Source organism: Arvicola amphibius, chromosome 13 (genome assembly GCF_903992535.2).
Source record: "Arvicola amphibius chromosome 13, mArvAmp1.2, whole genome shotgun sequence".
Lineage (NCBI taxonomy): Eukaryota > Metazoa > Chordata > Mammalia > Rodentia > Cricetidae > Arvicola > Arvicola amphibius.
In genome coordinates this window covers 57,718,117-57,737,052 of record NC_052059.1, presented here as the reverse complement: position 1 = coordinate 57,737,052, position 18,936 = coordinate 57,718,117, and the positions used below count along the sequence as shown (strand labels likewise).

Sequence of the window (18,936 nt, the reverse complement as noted above, 5' to 3'; positions counted from 1 at the left end):
GTCAGTTACTACCTTTTGGTATAAATTTATTTCTGTCTCCTCTCTAACAGAAACACAATAATGATTTTCAAAGTTATTTTAAGCCATAAAACATTTCAAAGTAAATATAACATCTAAACCAAATACATATGTGACTGTATGATTTCTAATATATGTTTTTCTTTGATTCTGCCTCTTCTTTGGGCTTGTTTTTTGTTTGTTTGCTTGCTTTCTTGTTTTTGATTCTCTTGCTTTTTTGTCTCCAAAAGAACTAGTATATCTTAGTACATCTCTAAGTCAGGGTTTGTTTTCCAGTTCTCTTTCAGAAACTGTGTGCCACCTACATCTTTTTCTATATAAAAGCATGTCTTTGAAAGTTACCTGACCCAAAGAGAGATTTTGCTTCATCTCCAAGAAGATTGTGATGCTCTGTCTATTTGGGATAGGGAGCCATTAAGCTATAGCTACCAGTCATGCTATCTGTTAAGTATTTGACAAGATCAGACCCTGAAGCCAAAGCTGTTTGAAGTTTGAAGTTTATTTGAGTTAATTAAGCATTTTTAATTTGTTTGTTTTGAGACAAAGTCTCTCTCTATAGCCTTGGCTGGCCTTGGTCTCAGAGATCTGCTTGCCTCTGCATCCCAAGTGCTGGATTAAGGAATGAGCAACCATGCCTAGCACCTTGGATTGTTTTAGCAATGTGAGTTCAACACAGGGAGACTTTTCTTTAACAAGCAACCACACATTTTGGCTATGGTCTCATGCCAAGATCTTCCTAAAAATGAGAATCCCAAGTAGTTTTGGAACTATGGATGCAGCAGTAACCAAGAACATTTAAATATTAGAAGTATTTCTTCACACCACTTTTTTATTTTTTCTATTTTTTCCAGCCACCTTGGTTCGTGTGTAATTCAATTTCTGAATTATGCTTCTTAATATGTGAATCTCTTAGGATTTATATGTGTATAATGACTCTGTATCTGTTACCTTTAAAATAAAAACGAGGCTGTCTTGGTTGTCTCATTCTCTTCCCCCTGCCCTCTCCCCTAGGTAAAAATGATTCTTTTCTGAACAGTTTCCCAGTAGAAGATAATAGACTATAGTCATTTCCAAACCCTATACATTTCAGAACTGACTAATGGAAAAGTAGAGATTTCTAGCTATTTACCGTTCGAGATGTCAAAGACTGACATAGGCCACGTGAGCAGCAGGGAGTCTTAACCTGGAGGCCAGCAGTGACTAAGATGAACAGGCTCAGAGGGGCTCAGGCTGCTGAGTGACCCTGATGCTATGGATGCTGGGCTCACAGGAAGAACTGAGCTGACTGGGAAGAGTTTCCCTAGGCCTAGGCATATGGGAGGTGGGGTACAGGGTTCTGAAGAGAGACAATGAGAGCCCTGGCTTCCATGGAATCTCTGTGATGGCACTTCTGTCCTGGGCCTTTGAGCAGTACCTCTCTACCAGGGTTTAAGTTGGGCTGGAACCACAGGGCTGAGGCCTTAATGGAAGGAACCCACATGGCTTGGGTTGAAGGAGAATAAAAGGTGGGAATGTCCTCAGATCTGCATAATCTGTAAAGCATGGATAGACCCATTAGAGTAGGCATGAAGTGAGGAGGGTGGAACTAGGAAGCTGGACAAAGCTTAGCCCTGTACCCAGAGGAGGACAGAGAAACAAATTCTAGATGAGCAAGAGGGCTTGCTGGAATTGCTGTCACCTTAATGGTGAAGTTGTGGGACAGAGATGCCCTGCCCAGGAAGGCCCATCCACAGTGACCTCAGCTCTGTCTCCCCTGTCCTCAGGACCCATGATGTTTTCCCTCTCCTTTCTGCCATATGACTCAGGGAAGGAAAAGAGTTCGCCCTGAGCCCCAAGACAAGAGACACCCACACTCAGCTTTGGGCCTGTCCAAAGGGCAGGCCCTGCACAGTGGGACACATTCAAAGGAGCTGCTCAATGGCCTCGCCTGAGCTTTGGGAGGGTACGGTGTTGGGGTTAGCAGAAAGCAGAAGTATGTCATTGGCCTGCCTAGCACAGGGTTGGTCCCTGTGATATGAAACCAGTCTTCCGATTCAGCAAAGAGACCTTTATTAAGATGCTGGCTTCTGTCCTAGCACAATTCTGGACTCAGCTGTAGGGAAGATGGTAAGTCAGGGAGGGGTCTGGTTTGCTCTGTAGTTAGCTGCGTTTCATTGTTTTCTTTATCCAGGATAGGAAACTTGACACTTTGGTGAAGGCTCTTGGAGCTGAACCATCAGCACGTCCATAGGAGACGATGCCCGCTGCTGCTTTTTTACACACGAGAGGTCCTCCAGAATCCCCCTGTGAATGGAGAAAGGTCACAGAGGACTGAGCTGTTGCTCACCCTAGTCCCAACCGCTCTCTCATGCCAAGGCTCCTCTCCATATGACTTGTGTGCTCTGCTTGTGGAACATCAGAGGGCAGGCCTGGGGTCCCTGGGGTCCCTACTCTGATTATGGACAGGGTTACTGTTTCACCTCCCTCCTGAGCCCAGGCCTCTGCCCTTTCACCAGGTCTGTGATCCACTCTCTATGAAGGTGTGTGGAACTCTCAGCTCCAGGCTATTGTTTAAGAACATGGGGACAGGTGAGTGAGCCTGATGTGAACATGGAGGACCAGAACGGTGACAAATGTGGGTGCCTGCTCTGAGGAGACCCCGGCTTGTGTTAATGACACAGGCAAATCCTGCTTTATACCAACTCTCTTCACCAAGGCTCCTTGTCAGCTCTGAGGCCCTAGCTAGTTGCTGGTTCCTACTGTTTCCAGGGAGAAAGATCACAGCCAGAGAGCAAAGGAGTCCCTGATGCTTGGTCTCTAGGTCCCAGATTGATTTCCTCCTCCCATGGATCCTAGAGAGGAGGACAATCCAACTTACCCTAAAGGAAGCTCGCTTGATATTTGGATCCCCTGCACAGATCTCAACGTCTTTGTTGTAAAAGCCTTGAAGGTGGGCCTCACACTCCTGATCCTTCTGGACTGTCAGCTCTACCTCTTGTAGTGTCTTTGGAAAGGTGCCTGTTGGGGCCATCTTTCCCCAACCAGCCACATAACAAGCATCCCCTGGCTTCACTTGGACATTACGCCTGGGCAGGTTGAGGGGCTTCACAGCTCTAGTCCTCTTGGCCTTCCTCTCCAGCTGTGGGGGAAGAGGCAAGAGAGAGCATCTCAGCCAGGAGCCTGTTGGCCTGGGACCCTTTGAAAGCCAGGATGGCAGGGAGGGAAGTAACAGGATGAGAGCGGGGTGGGGAGGGGCAATCCCTGGAATATGTTGAGGGTAACAGGTCTCACCTTTAACAGCATGATGTCATTGAGGATTTTCTTAGCGTCATATGTGGGGTGTGGAATGATTTTTGCCACACGGATGATCTGCTGGGTCTTCTCCTCTTCTTTGATGTTGTGGGCCCCCAAGGTGACATTGATTAAGCTGTACAGAGAGTAGAATGTAGATAAGAGACGTGGACTCAGAGAGGATGCAGCCCAGGAGGTGTGAAGGGAAGGAAGTGCCAACCATGGTGGCGCTCTAGCTGTGGGAAACAGAGGGGACAGAGTGACTGTGGCTTCTGCCCATTAGTCATAAAAATGATAGCATTCTGAAGCACCATGGGTACACCACATTGCTCAGGGTCAGTGTGCTGATAAAGCACATTGTATTGTTCAGTTTGTCCTGTGACGCTAACCACTCCCCCCTCCCCCGGTCTAAATGTGCTTGATTCCTTAGCTGCCACTCTGGTGCCAGGCTGCTTCTCCCTCATGAGACTTGCTGGGTCCTCTGTTATCCCAATCCCCTTAGGAAGAAGGCAAGGTCTCCGTGGAATGTTCCTGGGAGGGTATGGGCTGTTTCTTGCTCCTCACCTCCCTGAACAGTGAGCAGCAGTCAGCACAAAGTCCTCTCGTATTAGGAAGCCACCACATGTCCTCTGAGAATTCTGATCCATGATCTTAAGATACGCCATATAGGGTCGAGAGTGGGGCCTGGCCTCATGTCCGCCGATGATCTCCCCTGAAGAGAAAGCCAACCATTTTGTAAGCACCTGCTAGCCCACCAGATGGGCTTTGTGTAATGGCTCCTGACTTGCTAGGCATTTAGGAACCAGGGGAGGCCTGGAATTAGGAGCAGGCTGTAAGGAAATCCCTCAAGTTCCCCTGTGCTAAAAGGAGAGAAAGGTGGGTTTTGGTCTGTCCATCTTTCTTCCACATAGATGGAGGCAAGATTAAGTCTCTGGGCAAGAAAAGGCTAAGGACCATCATGTCTGTCCCCTGACTTCTGTTCCCAGAGACTCTAACCATGCGCCCTCCCCAGCCCTGTGATGCCTGTGATGGAACAGGGCTGCTTTCTAGGGGACAAGGCTCAGTCTAGACTTCGTGGCCTTCTATTTCTTCAGACGTGGCATGTAGTAGGTGCTCAGCAAATGTCACTGGCTTCGTGAGTGAGGACTCCCACTCATTCCTAGATGCAGCTGCTGGCATTCTAGAAAGCAGAGAAATTAGCACTTGCCCAGGGAGCATCTCATGCTCGAACACTGTGGAACCACAAAAGCCTGGGAGGCGCAGAGATGAAGGAAAGGACCTAGTGGCGTGGGATTCAGCAAAAGCACTTATCCTGGCGCCAACATCCCCACCTATTCTGGGATCTAGATTTCTCTAATGAGTGCTTGGTGAGGAAGTGCCTGTATCACCAGAGATGCAGGAGCCAGGCCCATTCTGCCTGCTCCAGGAGAACATAGTGTTCTCTGCTTTGCAGGTTCCTACTCTTTACCTTCTACCTTTTAACTTCTAAAAAAATCCACTTTCCAGATGACAAGATATGGCTCAGGGAAGGGCTAGCACTGAGTGGCTCTTCCTGAGAAAGGCCACTGCCCTCCCACCAGTGGTGACAACTGACCACTAAGGAGGTGTTCACTCACCTGCCTCTGTCCTGGGGGGCAGAGAGAAGGCCAGCAGGAGCAGGAGGAGCTTCATCATCTCTAGAAGGCCGAGTAGGTCCCAGTGTCTGGGAATTTGCCCTTGCTCTCTTTTAACCTCTAGCAGATGAAGGAGGTGGAGTGGGCTCAGTGACCTTGTGCCTCCTTCCTTTTTATGATGCTTTATCACAGAAGGCTTTCTATGAAAGCTCCTACCCTTGCTGCCTCTGCCTGGTGACGTCTTCTGAGCGTTTGTGTGAGAACCATGAAGTAACCACAGCAGAACCCACAGCAATGACTCAGAAAGCCACCAGTTACAGCCCATGGCAGGAACACAAGGGTACATGGGGCGGGGCTTGTATCAGAGTCCCAGAAACCCAAGTTCCCGGTGGTGGAAGGCCAATGCTTTCCATGTCACACTGCTGAGTCCAAAAGAACAGATTGCATTCAGGCTCATCTCTTGTACTAGAACCAAGTGTGAACTGACCACCTAGTGTGTGTGTGTGGAGGGGGGGGGGGGGTACCAGGGGCATCCTTGACCAGAGTACAGTTTGGGGAGGGCAATGGTGGAGTGATGGATAAGGCAGTAACAGATAGGTCTACCAACACCTGTCAACCTATTTGACACCATAGCTTCAAAACGTCCATGTGACAAAGCCCTTTCTTATGAAGTAATCCACATTTGACATTTATTGACCAAAAATAAGAGATTGGTGCAGGCTCTGAGAGTTGAACCACTGGCTGACTAAAGCCTGAGTATTTCTTACTTCTTCAGGAAAGCTGACATTTGTCCCATGAAAACCTATGAACTAAGGTTGAAAAAGTTCCTAAAGGACAGTCAGGTCACTAAATTGCTGATATGGTATAACATAAGGAAGCAAGCCAGGCGCTAAAACTCAGCAACCTCCCTCTCTCTCTCTCTCTCTCTCTCTCTCTCTCTCTCTCTGTGTGTGTGTGTGTGTGTGTGTGTGTGTGTGTGTGTATGTATGTGTGTGTGTGCGTGCTCTATGTGTGTGTGCTCTGGGTGTATGTCCTCTGTGTGTGTGAGTGTGTGTGTGAGTGTGTGTGTGTGTGTGTGTGTGTGTGTGTGTGTGTAGGCAGAGGTGAACCTTGAGGATCATTCTCAGGCTCTGTCTGTCTTGTGTTTTAAGGCATGGTCTCTCACTTAGCTTGGTGATTAGGCTAAAGCGGCCGGTCAATGAATCTCAGGTGTCTATCTGTCTGTCTCCATCTCCCAGAACTTGAATTACAGGCGTTATCACTATGCCCAGCTTTTCACACAGGTCCTGGGAATGAAACTCAGGTCCTCACGCTTGCCTGGCAAACACTTTACCTATCCAGCTGTTTCCCAACTACCTCTTAGTATTTTATATAATCTGTCCAGAGAATGAAAAATATTTATTTGGTATAAACAAATGCCCTGTATATTAACTACCAATAGGTATTCATTATTCACTAAAAATCAGCCTGTAATAACAAAGGAACCATGGAACCAAAATATCAACTCATGCTACAGGAGTGAATCAGTTCATCCCAACATTAGAGACAGTATGACTTACTCATATAACACAACAAAACATGTCCAAAAAGGCCATCATTTCATCTGTGATTCCATAATAGATGATGGTTTTGACTCATACTGTGAACATTCTCAATAATGTCTTCTTCTCCAATGTATCAGGTCACCAAGACCGCACAGTCACACCATCATAGAATTTTAAAATTCTCACCTCCTTGGTTTTATTTCAAACAATTGTTAATGAGGGAAAACAAATAATACAAAGTCGAAGGTACTTTAATCTGGAATTTCCTAAGAGAAAAATAATCAAATTTTAGTAAAGAAAATCTTCCCTTGTACAATGAGTTTCTTCTCAGAAAAAAAAAAAAGATGAGCACACCATACACTTTTGACAACGGACTTGGAGGACTCAGGCTGGAACTGCCCTGGAAGCCTCCTCCTGGAGAACTAGCTCTCAGAATATCTAATGGTGCTATGCAAGCTGCCCATGAAAATAGCTATTAATAGTCCTACCTAGTTCTAAAACCACAACAATGACCATCACAGTAAGATATACCCAAGGTTGCAAGAGTGTTACCAACATCCTGGAAGTAACTAAGAACTGTCTAATTAGACATATGGCCCACTCAGCAGGAGGAATTCGTGTCTGATACTAGAAACCTAGTCAACTACCTGTGTCTGTGAGGTCATGGAGCCCAGTAGAGGAAAACCTATTACTGACACTTTCTTAAACCTGTGGGGTTCCCTACTGCACTCTACATAACAACCCTCACATCACAGATGAGTGTAGCTCTAATTCCTCAAGTATGTTTCATTTGCAGCAGATGGAGACCATTACAGACATCTACAGACTGGTCAAAATGCAGAGAAGGGAGAGGATGGTACAGGAACACTGTAAATACATGAACACTGTACCTGTATTTACAGTGTTCCCATATGTAATTCCATTAAGCATATTCTGCAATGTTGACTTAGTGGTCATGAATTGCTTTAGTTTGTATTTATCTTGTATTTATTACTCTATTAATTTTGAGAAGTAAACTTTCCTGACATAATAATCTTTGTTGACATTTTTATTTACTAATCTTATGGCTTGAAATCGGTCATTCCATTCTGTCTTAACTTTCATGATTTCTGCTGAGAGGTCCGATGTCATTATGGTGAATTTGTCTTCGTAAATGAGTTCCTGTTCTCTTTCAGCTTTTGCTATTGTCTTTGTTTTGTAGTGTTCACATTGTAGCTAAAATGTGTTGTGAAGAGGATCTTTCCTGTTCATTTCTTCTTGGGTTTCTAAATACAACTTGTGTTTAGATGTTTACTTCTTTGCATGGATTTGGGAAATTTTCTTCTATAATTTTATGTAATATGTCTTCTATACCTTTAGTTTTTTGTAATCTCAGTTCATTCTTCTATCCTATGGATTCCTAGGTTTTGTTTCTTGAGAACAGAATTATAAACAAATTGTGATCATCCTTATCTTTTAATGATGCCTGAATGTCACATTTCACCAGACTTCTTGTCTCCCAACTTAGACATCATTTCCTCCTTGAGCTAGTCTATTGGAATGCATCGATATTGTGATCTTTAAAAAAAAAGACTTATTTTATTTTTAATTACATTCAGATGTGTGTGTGTCTGTGTGTGTGTGTGTGTGTGTGTGTGTGTGTGTGTGTGTGTGTGTGTGTGTACATGGATGCAGTACCCATGGAGGACAGAAAAGGGCATTGGATACCCTGGAGATGGAATTAGAGGCACCTGTGAAGTTGTGAGTCATGTTATATGGACCCTGGGAAATGAATCCACGTTCTCTGCTGAGGAGTAAGCATTCTTCACTGCTGAGCCACGACTCCAGCATGAGTTTCACTGATTTCTCTCTCTGCTCGAATTCGTAGTTGAATCCCAGTAGTGAAGCTTCCATCTTAGTTATTGTCCTTTTCAGTGTTAAAATTTTGGTGTGTTTATAAATATTTTCTACTTTTTCATGGGTCATTACTGATTCCCTTTAGTTCCTTCTCCAAGGTTCCCTCAGCTCTGAATACTTTCAAGAAACTAAAAACCTTTGTGACTTTCTAACGTCTAAGATCCCTTCAAAAAATATTTCCTGTAAACTGTCTCCTACGTGACCATTACTCTTTGTTTCCTTTGTAATTCTGTGTTGAAAACTGGGGAGTGTGGACATCGCCCACCAAGGCCACTTCCATTCTTAAAAGTGGCTTATTTCTACAAGCTGGAAGGTAGAATTCACATCTTAACCTTCTAGAATGACAAACTCACCTCCTCATCTCTCTCAAGGTGTCACGTGTGAACCTTCTGACCACATCTTCTTAGGATGTGGCAAACAGTTTGGTTTGAGGCTGGTAAGACATATGCTGCCTAATCACTTACCAGAAGCTTGAATTTATAAATGCAAAATGTGTGGTTTCTCTTTATCATGCCTAATAATTCTCCTGTCATATCATCTATCATTCAGTCTTGGCGTGACTGCTCCACTGTGAGGAATTCTGGTTATTTAGTTTCTCTGTTTCCAACCAAATGACTCACAAAAGACCCTTAAATACACATGAAATAAAAGGACCAGGTCTTCCCTAGGAGAAACTGCATATTGCAGAAGCTTGTCTCTGAGAAATCCGTACGATTAGCAGAGTGGTGTTGCTTTACTGCGCCACCGTGACACTTGGGAATTGGTGACAACATTGTTCTGACCACATTTCTACTTGTGATCACTTACCAGAACCCCCAAAGTTGTCTAGAAACTCCAGACCCTTTTAATGTTTTCTCATTTTGAGTTTCTAAGTCTGGAAGGTTGAGGATCAGTTGGTAGGCCATGGTCAATCTACCAAAGCGCTGAATAGTTCCTAAGAGCTCTAAGAAACCATACATTTGACTTCTTTTGGTATCACATACTAAAGATTTAATTCTTTAGCTAGGAGCATAACAAGCATCTGCACAAGTTACTCAATAACTCTTGAGGACATGGTGGGGTTAGGATATAATAGAGTTTGTGTTAGTGCATGCCTTTAATTTAGCTCCTTCCTTTCTAGAAATGTCACCTTTGACCCAATCTTCACAGGGGGAAGGGAGATAGGCATTTTAATTTTCCCCATTGACGTTATAAGAGTTAAGGAGGGGAGAAAAGACCTGCTGCCAAGAAGATGATCAGCCTGTTACATGCTGGGTATCTCAGAAAAGTGTCCTGAACATTATCAATTCCCAAATGACTTACATAGAGAAAAGATGAGATGGGGCAGCAGCACATCATAGATATCTGGGGCAGCAGCACATCATAGATATCTGGGGCAGCAGCACATCATAGATATCTGAAACAATGTGTGTGTGTGTGTGTGTGTGTGTGTGTGTGTGTGTAGTGTGCATGCATATGGTCATGCATGCGTGCATGTGTGTACGTGTGTGTACGTGTGTGTGTGTGTGTGTGTGTGTGTGTGTGCGCGCGCATGCCTGTGCATGCATGTGTGAAGGACAGAGGCTGATGTTGGTATGTCTTCCTCAATATTGTCTCTAGCCTACTTGTTGAGATAGTTTCTTCGCTGAACCTAAAGTTTATTGTTTTAGCTTGACTACCTGATCAACGGGGCCCTGGGATCCACCTATCTCTACCTCCTAATGCTAGGGTTACAGATATATGAGGCAAATCAGATTCCTGTAACCGCTGTTAATTTTTTAAGACAGGTTCTCACTATGTAGTCCTGGCTAGTCTGATACTTGCTATGTGATTCAGGCTGGTCTTGAACTCACCGAGATCTGCCTGCCTCTATTTCCAGAGTTCTGGGATTAAAGTAATGTGCCACAGCTCAGCTTTATGTGGGTGCTAGGGATCCAAACTCATGCCCACATGCTTGCCCAGCAAGTGTGTTAGCTACAGGGTCATCTCCTCAATCCTCCTGAAATAATTCGAGTCTGCCATTTGGTAGCAGAATTTGTTTCAATACATGTCTTAAATACAAATGCAGTGAAAGAGATGTCAGAGAAGAAATCAGGCAAGCAGTGTTCAGATTAATCTGTACCTTAAAGTGTTTTAAGCTTACACAAGGGAGTTGCACAGGCTCTCACTGACTTCTCTACATTCTGCATGGAATTGCTCATCTATCACATTCTAAAGACAAAGAGACTCAAAAATGTCAAGTGATGTACCCAAAGGTCACATGGTTCCAGAAACATGTGGACACACATATGTGAAATACGTGCCTACTACAGTGAAAAACTTCTTTACCACTCTGAGAAGTGGTAGAAACCACAGTAGGCAGATTTCAGTAGAGGAAAGTGCTCTTAATAATCTAGTTCACCTGAGAATGTCTGTTCTGGGGAACACAAGTGCTTTCTCTCCAAGGAACTAGAGAGGTTGGAGAACATCTGTCTTGGTTCTGTGTTGCCATGACTGCAAGCACAAAAATCACTTTGGGGGCCTCTTGACCTTCTGAGTGTCTCTCAGCTGGAAACACCTTGTCCTAGAGCCTTGGGGCCTTGCTATCCTCTTCAGTTAATGGAGCTTTCTTGTCAGTTTTCAGGCTGCATGATTTTTATTTATCATTTGAGCTATGACATGGGATTTTTAAAAATTAAACTGTAGGGGCATTTCCTCAAATAAATTGTGTGTGTGTGTGTATGTGTGTATGTGTGTGTGAGAGAGTTAAGGTATCATTTGAAATCATCTATCTACCATCTATTTTTCTCCATGACTAAACTAAACTATATCTATAACCTTTACATATGTATTTATATACATGTGTGTATTAAGCTATACATAAATTTATGTTAGTTTGTGTGGGGGTGTGGATGTGGGTGTGTGCGGGTGTATTGCTACTAAAGTGTTCTGTTTGTATTTTTTATTTCAATCTTTCCAAACATTATCTTGGTACACGTTTTCTCAGGAGTATTTTCAAGAAGATGCAAAGTCAACTGCTCTCCCTCATTATGAAGGTGAATCAGTTCATTAAGGTAGTCTGCTGTAAAGATCTTTATGGGCGACAAGACATGAGGGTCACGGGAACCTAAAGGAAGGAATTTCTATGTGTGTGTGAGAGAGAGAAATATATGTGTGAGTGTGTGTATGTGTGTGAGAGAGTATGCATGTGTGAGAGTGTGAGCATGTGAGAGTATGTGTGTATATGATAGAGTGTATGTGTATATGTGTGTGTGAGAGAGGATTGTGAGAGAGAGTTAAGTGTGTGTGTGTGAGTGAGAGAGAGAGAGAGAGACTGTGAGGGAGAGAGAGTAAGTGTGTGTGTGTGAGTGTGTGTGTGTGTGTAAAAAAGAGAGAGAGAAAGAGAGAGAGAGGATGATGTGTGATGGAGAGAGAAAGAGAGAGAGAGAGAGAGAGAGAGAGAGAGAGAGAGAGAGAGAGAGAGAGAGAGAGGTGTATCTACTTTGGTGAGGGGACATTCACTTACAACTAGGGCTAGACTTAACTCCAAAACAGTGACCCAGATTGGCATCAAGTCTTCTAGAGGATGGTTTCTGGTCATATCTTGATAGAATTTTCAGGGTACCTTAGAGCCTGGTATCAGTGAAGTGTCTCACTCTGTAGACTTGGGCTCCAAGGGTCACCGTGGGTTTGCAAACTAAGCATGACAGCTTGTGAGTTGGGGGTTGTTTTCCTTCTTTATCTGGCACTGCATGAATCCCCTCAAATCTGGTGTTATTGAAGAAATACAAGGACCTGTGATATTTGTTCCACTTCATGGTTTGTAGTGACCTGCATACCCTGTGGGGCACCCTAGAAATGCCTCTCCTGCTGGGTTTGTTCCCCTAGGATAACTCCCTTGGCTCTATTCTTCTTGCATCTCTCCCTCGCCCAGTGGCAAGGTTCTACTGAGTATAGAATTGGAAACCTCCCAACCAGAAGATCTCCATGTTATTTCCAACCCCAGATACTGCTGTTCTGACCTCAAATATGGCAATACACATAACACCTGTAGGTTATGAGGTAAATGTGATTATTCTCAAACAAGTTGGGTCTCCTCTGTGTGGGCTTTCCACTTGGGGACGTTCCGATGGCAGTCCTCAAGATTGCTTCATGAGAGAATGGACAGCGTTCATCATCCTTGCTTTTGAATGTCCTTTATCTGGCACTGAGTAGATGCACAAGATCTATTTGTTTGGTTATTAATCATAAAACTAGTGGTTTCTAGTCCTTTCCAGTCCTGCTGTGGCAAGTTTGTTTCTTACTAAACTGGCAGCTAGAGCCTGGGAGAACAGTGACCCACTTTGCAATTGGTGATTTAAACTGGTTAAGAGCCGGGCGGTGGTGGCGCACGCCTTTAATCCCAGCACTCGGGAGGCAGAGGCAGGCAGATCTCTGTGAGTTCGAGACCAGCCTGGTCTACAAGAGCTAGTTCCAGGACAGGCTCCAAAGCCACAGAGAAACCCTGTCTCGAAAAACCAAATAAATAAATAAATAAATAAATAAATAAATAAATAAATAAAAATAAACTGGTTAAGAGGCTGCCATTACTGAGTGTCCTGTCTAGTGAACTTTGACCTCATAGGGGACATTGGCTGGATCTGATGGCCTCAGCTATGCAGATGTGAGATGGGGCCAAATGCTGTGGGGGAAAGTTTGCCTGGCTACTCTCTATGATTGTGTTCTGGAGTCAGCAGGTGCTGGTCACTCAGAGCCTGCCAGGAAGGGCATGAGACAGACGGGCATCCTGTTAATCCATTTTTTAAAGTCCTGGTAGAAATACATGAGCTCTGAAGGAATGGGGGCATTGGGTCAGAGCAAGGTCAACTACACTGGCAGGAAGTAGGGCTTGGAGCCATCAAGGTGACCACTGAAGTGTCAAACAGAGCTGAAAAAAGAAACTCCAAGCTGGCCTGGGATCCGAGAGGTGCCCAGAGGGAGGGTAGGACTGAGCAGCCCCTCTCTTTCCCAGCTCTCCAATGGCTCTGGCTATGTTCACCAGACAAATCATGCCCACCCTGCAGAGGAGGTAGAAAAATAAAAAAGGATTATATTTACACAGAAGGTTTTGTAAATTGTGTTGTTAATTATGTATGACTCAAGAAATGTTCATCCATGTCACATTTTGTTTTATTTTTGGTGTTTCGAAACATGGTCTAATATAATATAGGCTAGCTCTGGAACTCAGAATGTAGCCCAGGATGGCCTTGAATGCCTGATTCTCTTTTCTTTTAATTTTTCGAGACAGGGTTTCTCTGTAGCTTTGAAGCCTGTCCTGGAACTAGCTCTTATAGACCAGGTTGGCCTCAGACTCACAGAGACCCACCTGCCTCTGCCTCCCAAGTGATGGGACTAAAGGTGTGCGCCACCCCTGGCTGAATGCCTGATTTTCTGAGCCCTGGGGGTACAGGTGTGGCCCATTTTTGAGAAGAACATTATTGTGCTGAAAGGTGTGTGTGTGTGTGTGTGTGTGTGTGTGCACGTGCACATATGTTTTTAGGATATCTTCTCAATAGAATTATTGCCAAATAATATAAACATTAAGACACTGGCAATTATTTAAATCTCTCATTTACTACCGTGAGACTCACTAAAGAAGAAAGAAGCCCAGGAGTCCTGTTGCGTTAGATAACCTCTAGTGTCAGAGTGCTTACTGCAGTGTGACACTCTTTCATTAATACAGCTTGACAAGGTCAGGGCTCCCACCAGGTGCTAATATTCATGATAAGGAATAAAAGCCTTAATCCCTGCTTCCAGGGAGCAAAGAGCCCTGTGGATTACCTTTCTCTTTAGCTCTAGCATTGAGCTCTGTCTTTGGCTCAGGACACTTCCACTAGCATGTCCCTAGTCTCTTCTCATTTGTTTGTCCATTGTGTGTTGTTTGACCATCACGTGGTGACCTCATGGAATGTTTAGGTCTGAGATCCTGTTATCCCTGATCCCTGCCACCAGACCACCTCCCTTTGTCTTTACACAACCTCCCTTCTGAGAGTAACAACCAGCAAGACCACAAGAAAATATACCAACCGGAGTGAGAGTCAGCAAAAATAACTTTTGGAGCAAATGGATCAGCAAGGGCTTGAGATTCTGGAATTGTCTGGGCCATACATTAGCACAAAATTGAAGAGAATTAGAGGGAATGGGAGTTTGTGAAATGTCATAACTTTTTTAAAAATGCAACTCATAAATATGTGTTTGCCCTTTTTATGATTTTTTTATTTTATGTGCATTGATGGTTTACTTATAAGTCTGTGTAAAGGTGTTATATTCCCCCCAGAACTGGAGTTACAGACAGTTGTGAACCACCATTATGGGTACTGGGAATTGAACCTGGGTTCTCTAGAAGAGCAGTCAGGTGTGCTCTGGGATACCTTTCGGACATGGGGTATGCAGGGTTTTCATTTCCTGAGGAAACTGTGAAGAGAGCAGAGAGTGACACAAAACAGAAAGGAGGGGGCAGTGAGAAAGCACTGGACAGTTCACAATTGACTTAGGGACACTCAGAAGACAGATGCAGACTGAGGACCACAAGAGAAAGGCTTCCCGGAGGTTCGCGGAATCTCCGCAGCATTGGGTTGGGGAGAACTGTTTAAAAGTAACTTGTCTCCAGGAACACTTTTGCATTTCCCTGTCCCTGCCAGGGTCAGGGGCTGGGAAAGCCTGGATTCCTGAGGGTTTTTCTGACTCTATTGATGACTTGGTATCTGTCATATGATCTTATCTCCTTCGTCTATTTTAAATATTTGGTTACTTCCAACTGATACGACACCCACCCTCCTTCCTTCAAGCCTTCCACATGCTGTTTTAAGAGTAGAGATTAATTGTGTAGCCCTGTGTGGTCATTTTATACAACAAATGAACTTTTATCCTTTACTATCTCACCAACCCTCGCTTTATTTACTTTTTGAGACAGTATCTTACTGAATAGCTCAGGCTAGCCTGGAACTTGCTGTGTACTGCAGGCTGGCCTTGAATTCCAGATCCTCTTGCGACAGCTGCTGGAAGCCTTCCTCCAGATGTGACCATGGACCTGGGATGGATGTGTGGAGTCAGCACCATGAAGAAATAGTGACCACCTGTTGCTCAAACAAGTGGCCATGGATAGCCTGGACTGTCTTTATTTCTACACTTTCAATGGTTTGCATGAACAGTTTTACAAACAGTTTTCACTTCCTAATTTTCTAAAAATGGTTACAATAATTGCCAGTTTGCCCCTTGCTTCTTTCCCCTTCCATCTGCCAGCTCTCCCAGTGATAGCCATTACCTTTTTCATCCATAGCTCGACCGTCAGAAGCATCAGCAGTCTTGCAAGCTACAAAGGGACTTCTCTGACTAGGCACACCTACGGTAGAACAGTGTGCCCAGTTGGCAGCACATGTACTTACAGCCTCATGCAGGGCAAAAGATACTTTTGCCTCTGGTGGTTAATATTTACATCTGGTAAGGTCTGGGTTCTCATGATCCACTCACCAGCCAAAGCTGGATCAATCCATTTTACATTTTGTACTACTCTATCCCCTCTGGGGGCATACCAAGTTTTTTTCATTTATTTTCTAGCCAACATAACCTGGAGAGTTACTCTTAATAGTTGGTACTGCTTGTCCCTTGTTTTTATGTCCATCTCGTTTAACTTCTTGGAGTATTGGCACAGTTATTAAAAATGAGGGAACTGTGGTTTTCTATTATTCTACTTCATCCCCTGTTCCTTGCATGTTCCCATTAACTCTTGCTATCTATTTAAGAACATTTCTTTAAAACTCTTGTGGTTAAAATCAATCATTCCATAGCAGTTATACAATCATGTAATATTAAACTTCATGACCTACTGTAACTCGTTCAGGCCAGCAGTATGGCTAACATGGTGAAAGCAAGGAGAGCAAGAAGCACACACACTCCCGGGGTCATGCCCAGAATCATGCAGCAAACTGTCCATAGGTCCTTGCCAAGTGGGTTAGGATCTCCAGGGTCTTGCCACAAGGAGAGCCATTCATGTTATTCTCAGGCCTTGTCCCCTGAAGACGTCACATGGCTCCCGCCACTCAGCTTTCTGGGTGCTGGGATTATAGCCATGTACCACAATGCTTGGCTAACTATCTTTTTCATGTGATTTCCATCCTAATTTCCCCATTCTTCTATAAAACAACTGTAAATCCATGCCTGGTCATCCATATCAGTGCCATGATTGGACATCTAAATCCAGCTTGAACTCTAGACAGATGGAAGGGAGGAAGGTACCACTGATATCTGAGGAAAACCTGAACTAGGTTGATGGTGGAAGTGTGTGTGTAGAAGGCCTATATAATAAAATCCTCAATATTATGGCTTCTAGATGAATAGTAGACATTCCAATAGCCTAATCAATCAATTAATAATACATTTTTGACAGTTCTTTCAGCATTTTAAATACAGTAATAAAAAGAATTTCCGTGAAAATGTGTTAGAGAAAGAATTTAAAATACCAGGGGGTAAGTTGTGGCTGAAAATTCATTTAATTAGTCAAAAACCATAAACATACAATGAAATGTTCTCACCGCAATCCACCCTTCTGAGTTTCACTCTGTCAAAAGAGCCATTGACTTTTTACAGTCATCATAGTCACAGCTGGAACCTCAGAGAGAGATCGTTATGGGCCTGAGATCACAGACAAAGGCAAACCTGTTGAATGTTTTGAAACTTTCCATTCTGGGTGCTGATATGGGGGAAGCCAAATTACAGCAGCCCTGGAGAGTTAATCTCTAGAGAAGGGCTTCACATCACACAGGAAGAGATGGAGTGTCTGGCTCAGGACAATCCTTTCACTCAAACGGAACACACTGGGAGCCAAACGGTGAACGCTGATGCGTTTCTCCTCTTGAGACCAGAACGCGCACACACATGCTTATTAATGATGGGCAAGTATTCCGAAGAAAAATAACCACAAGACAGTATGACAGGTTAACCTGATCTTTGTATAGGGTTGTCAAAACTTTCCTGGGAAATGAGCATTTGGCAGTTACGCAAAATGTACAATTGAAGATGAGAAGTATTCTCCGAGCTACTGAGAATTCACCCAGTTAGAGGCTCACATGTCCTGATGCTTTAGAGTGCTGTGTGTTACAAAAAAAAAATAATGAGGAATCATGCCCAAACTGATTTTTTCTTTTTTCTATCAAACATATGAATTCAAAAACAATAGGAATAAGTTGATAGATTTAAGTCTTTGAACATTTGAATCTTCTGTTCAACAGAGCCATCATAAAATGCCAAAGTAAGTTTGGATTCAATGGCAATGTTTATAAGGCTCTGCCTGGTGAAAGGCATCTTCTCTAGAAGATGTTAATTATGGGGAGACAATCAATTCAACTTTATATATTAAAGAGGCTTGACAGATGTGTTCCCCCGAAGATGAATGAATTTTGAAAGTAATCATGAACCAGTAGTGAGGACCCTGTTGCAATGGTATCCTTAGAGATGTTTGTGGGTGTGTAATGCACAGACCCATTAAAGGACATGCCTACAACTGTTCCAGAAGATAAACTAGAAACAAGCCAACTAGGTTAAGAATGAACACTTATTTTCTTGGGAGTTAAAATACCAAAATGAATGAGCTGTATTTCCATGTGTCAACAGAAATAAAATCTCAAAGGTGTATTATTGATTAGCTTCTCCAAAGGAGGAAAACAATTCGATTTCATAGATAATAGACTAAAAATTTGAAATACATGATGTGGAAATCTTTCTTTAAAATTCAATTATTTAAAAATGTCAACTGAAGATGAGGTTTCTAGCCAGGCGTGGCGGCACATGTCAGTAGTCCTAGCAGTCAGGAGGCAGAAGAGGGTGGATCTCTGAGTTTGAGGCCAACTTGGCCTATAAAGCTAGTTCCAGGACAGCCAGAGCTACTCAGAAACCCTGTCTCAAAAAAATCAAACAAAGAAAATGAGGTTTCTGAGGGCTTAGAATAGGGTATAAGTCATCCTTTAAGTAATATGTATATGTATGTGTATGTGTATTGGTATAGGTATAGGTATAGGTATAGGTATAGGTATAGGTATATGAGTGCTTGCCTGTCTGTGTACTATGTGTGTGCCTGGTACCCTTAGAAGTTAGAAGAGGGCATTTGAGCCCATAGAACTGGAGTTACCAATGGTTGGGAACTGCCATGTAGGTGCTGGGAATTGAACCCTGGTCTTCTGGAAGAGCGGTCAGTGCTCTTAAGCACTGAGTCATCTCTCCAGATGTCTCCCTCCTTTTTTGTTTTTAAGTTGGAGAGCAAACACAATGAAAACCTACTGAGTCATTTATAAGCTTCACTGTGAAACAGCCTAACTGCTCATGGTTAAAACCCCACTTCCCACACTGTTTCTAACCCTGAGCAATTGATTTTTTGTTTTGTTTTGTGTCCCCCAGCCCCGCTATTGGCTTCTGTCACTCAGGACAGCACATAAATGGAACACAGTGAAGAATAAGCAGTGTCAGTGTCCTCAGGCTCATAGATGACCTGAGGCCAAGAGGCTTGACTTTCCTTCCTTTAACATCATCTCCTGTGAAGTCCCCACAGTGGCCCTCCAGGCAAGATCGCTTCTTTAGTTGTTAGCCATGCCTTTTCCCCCAGGACT

General features: G+C 43.6%; 1 protein-coding gene across 1 annotated transcript; it reads right to left on the bottom strand.

Moving 5' to 3' along the window:
• Positions 1–2,050: 2,050 nt before the first annotated feature.
• LOC119800102 (granzyme B-like) lies at positions 2,051–5,126 on the bottom strand. Its single transcript, XM_038310151.1, has 5 exons — positions 4,905–5,126; positions 3,853–4,000; positions 3,289–3,424; positions 2,876–3,136; positions 2,051–2,301 (listed from the first exon to the last, which is right to left on the bottom strand). Exons 1-5 carry the CDS (start codon positions 4,960–4,962, stop codon positions 2,158–2,160), a joined length of 747 nt encoding a protein of 248 aa, XP_038166079.1. The 5' UTR covers positions 4,963–5,126; the 3' UTR covers positions 2,051–2,157.
• Between the last annotated feature and the right edge of the window lie 13,810 nt (positions 5,127–18,936).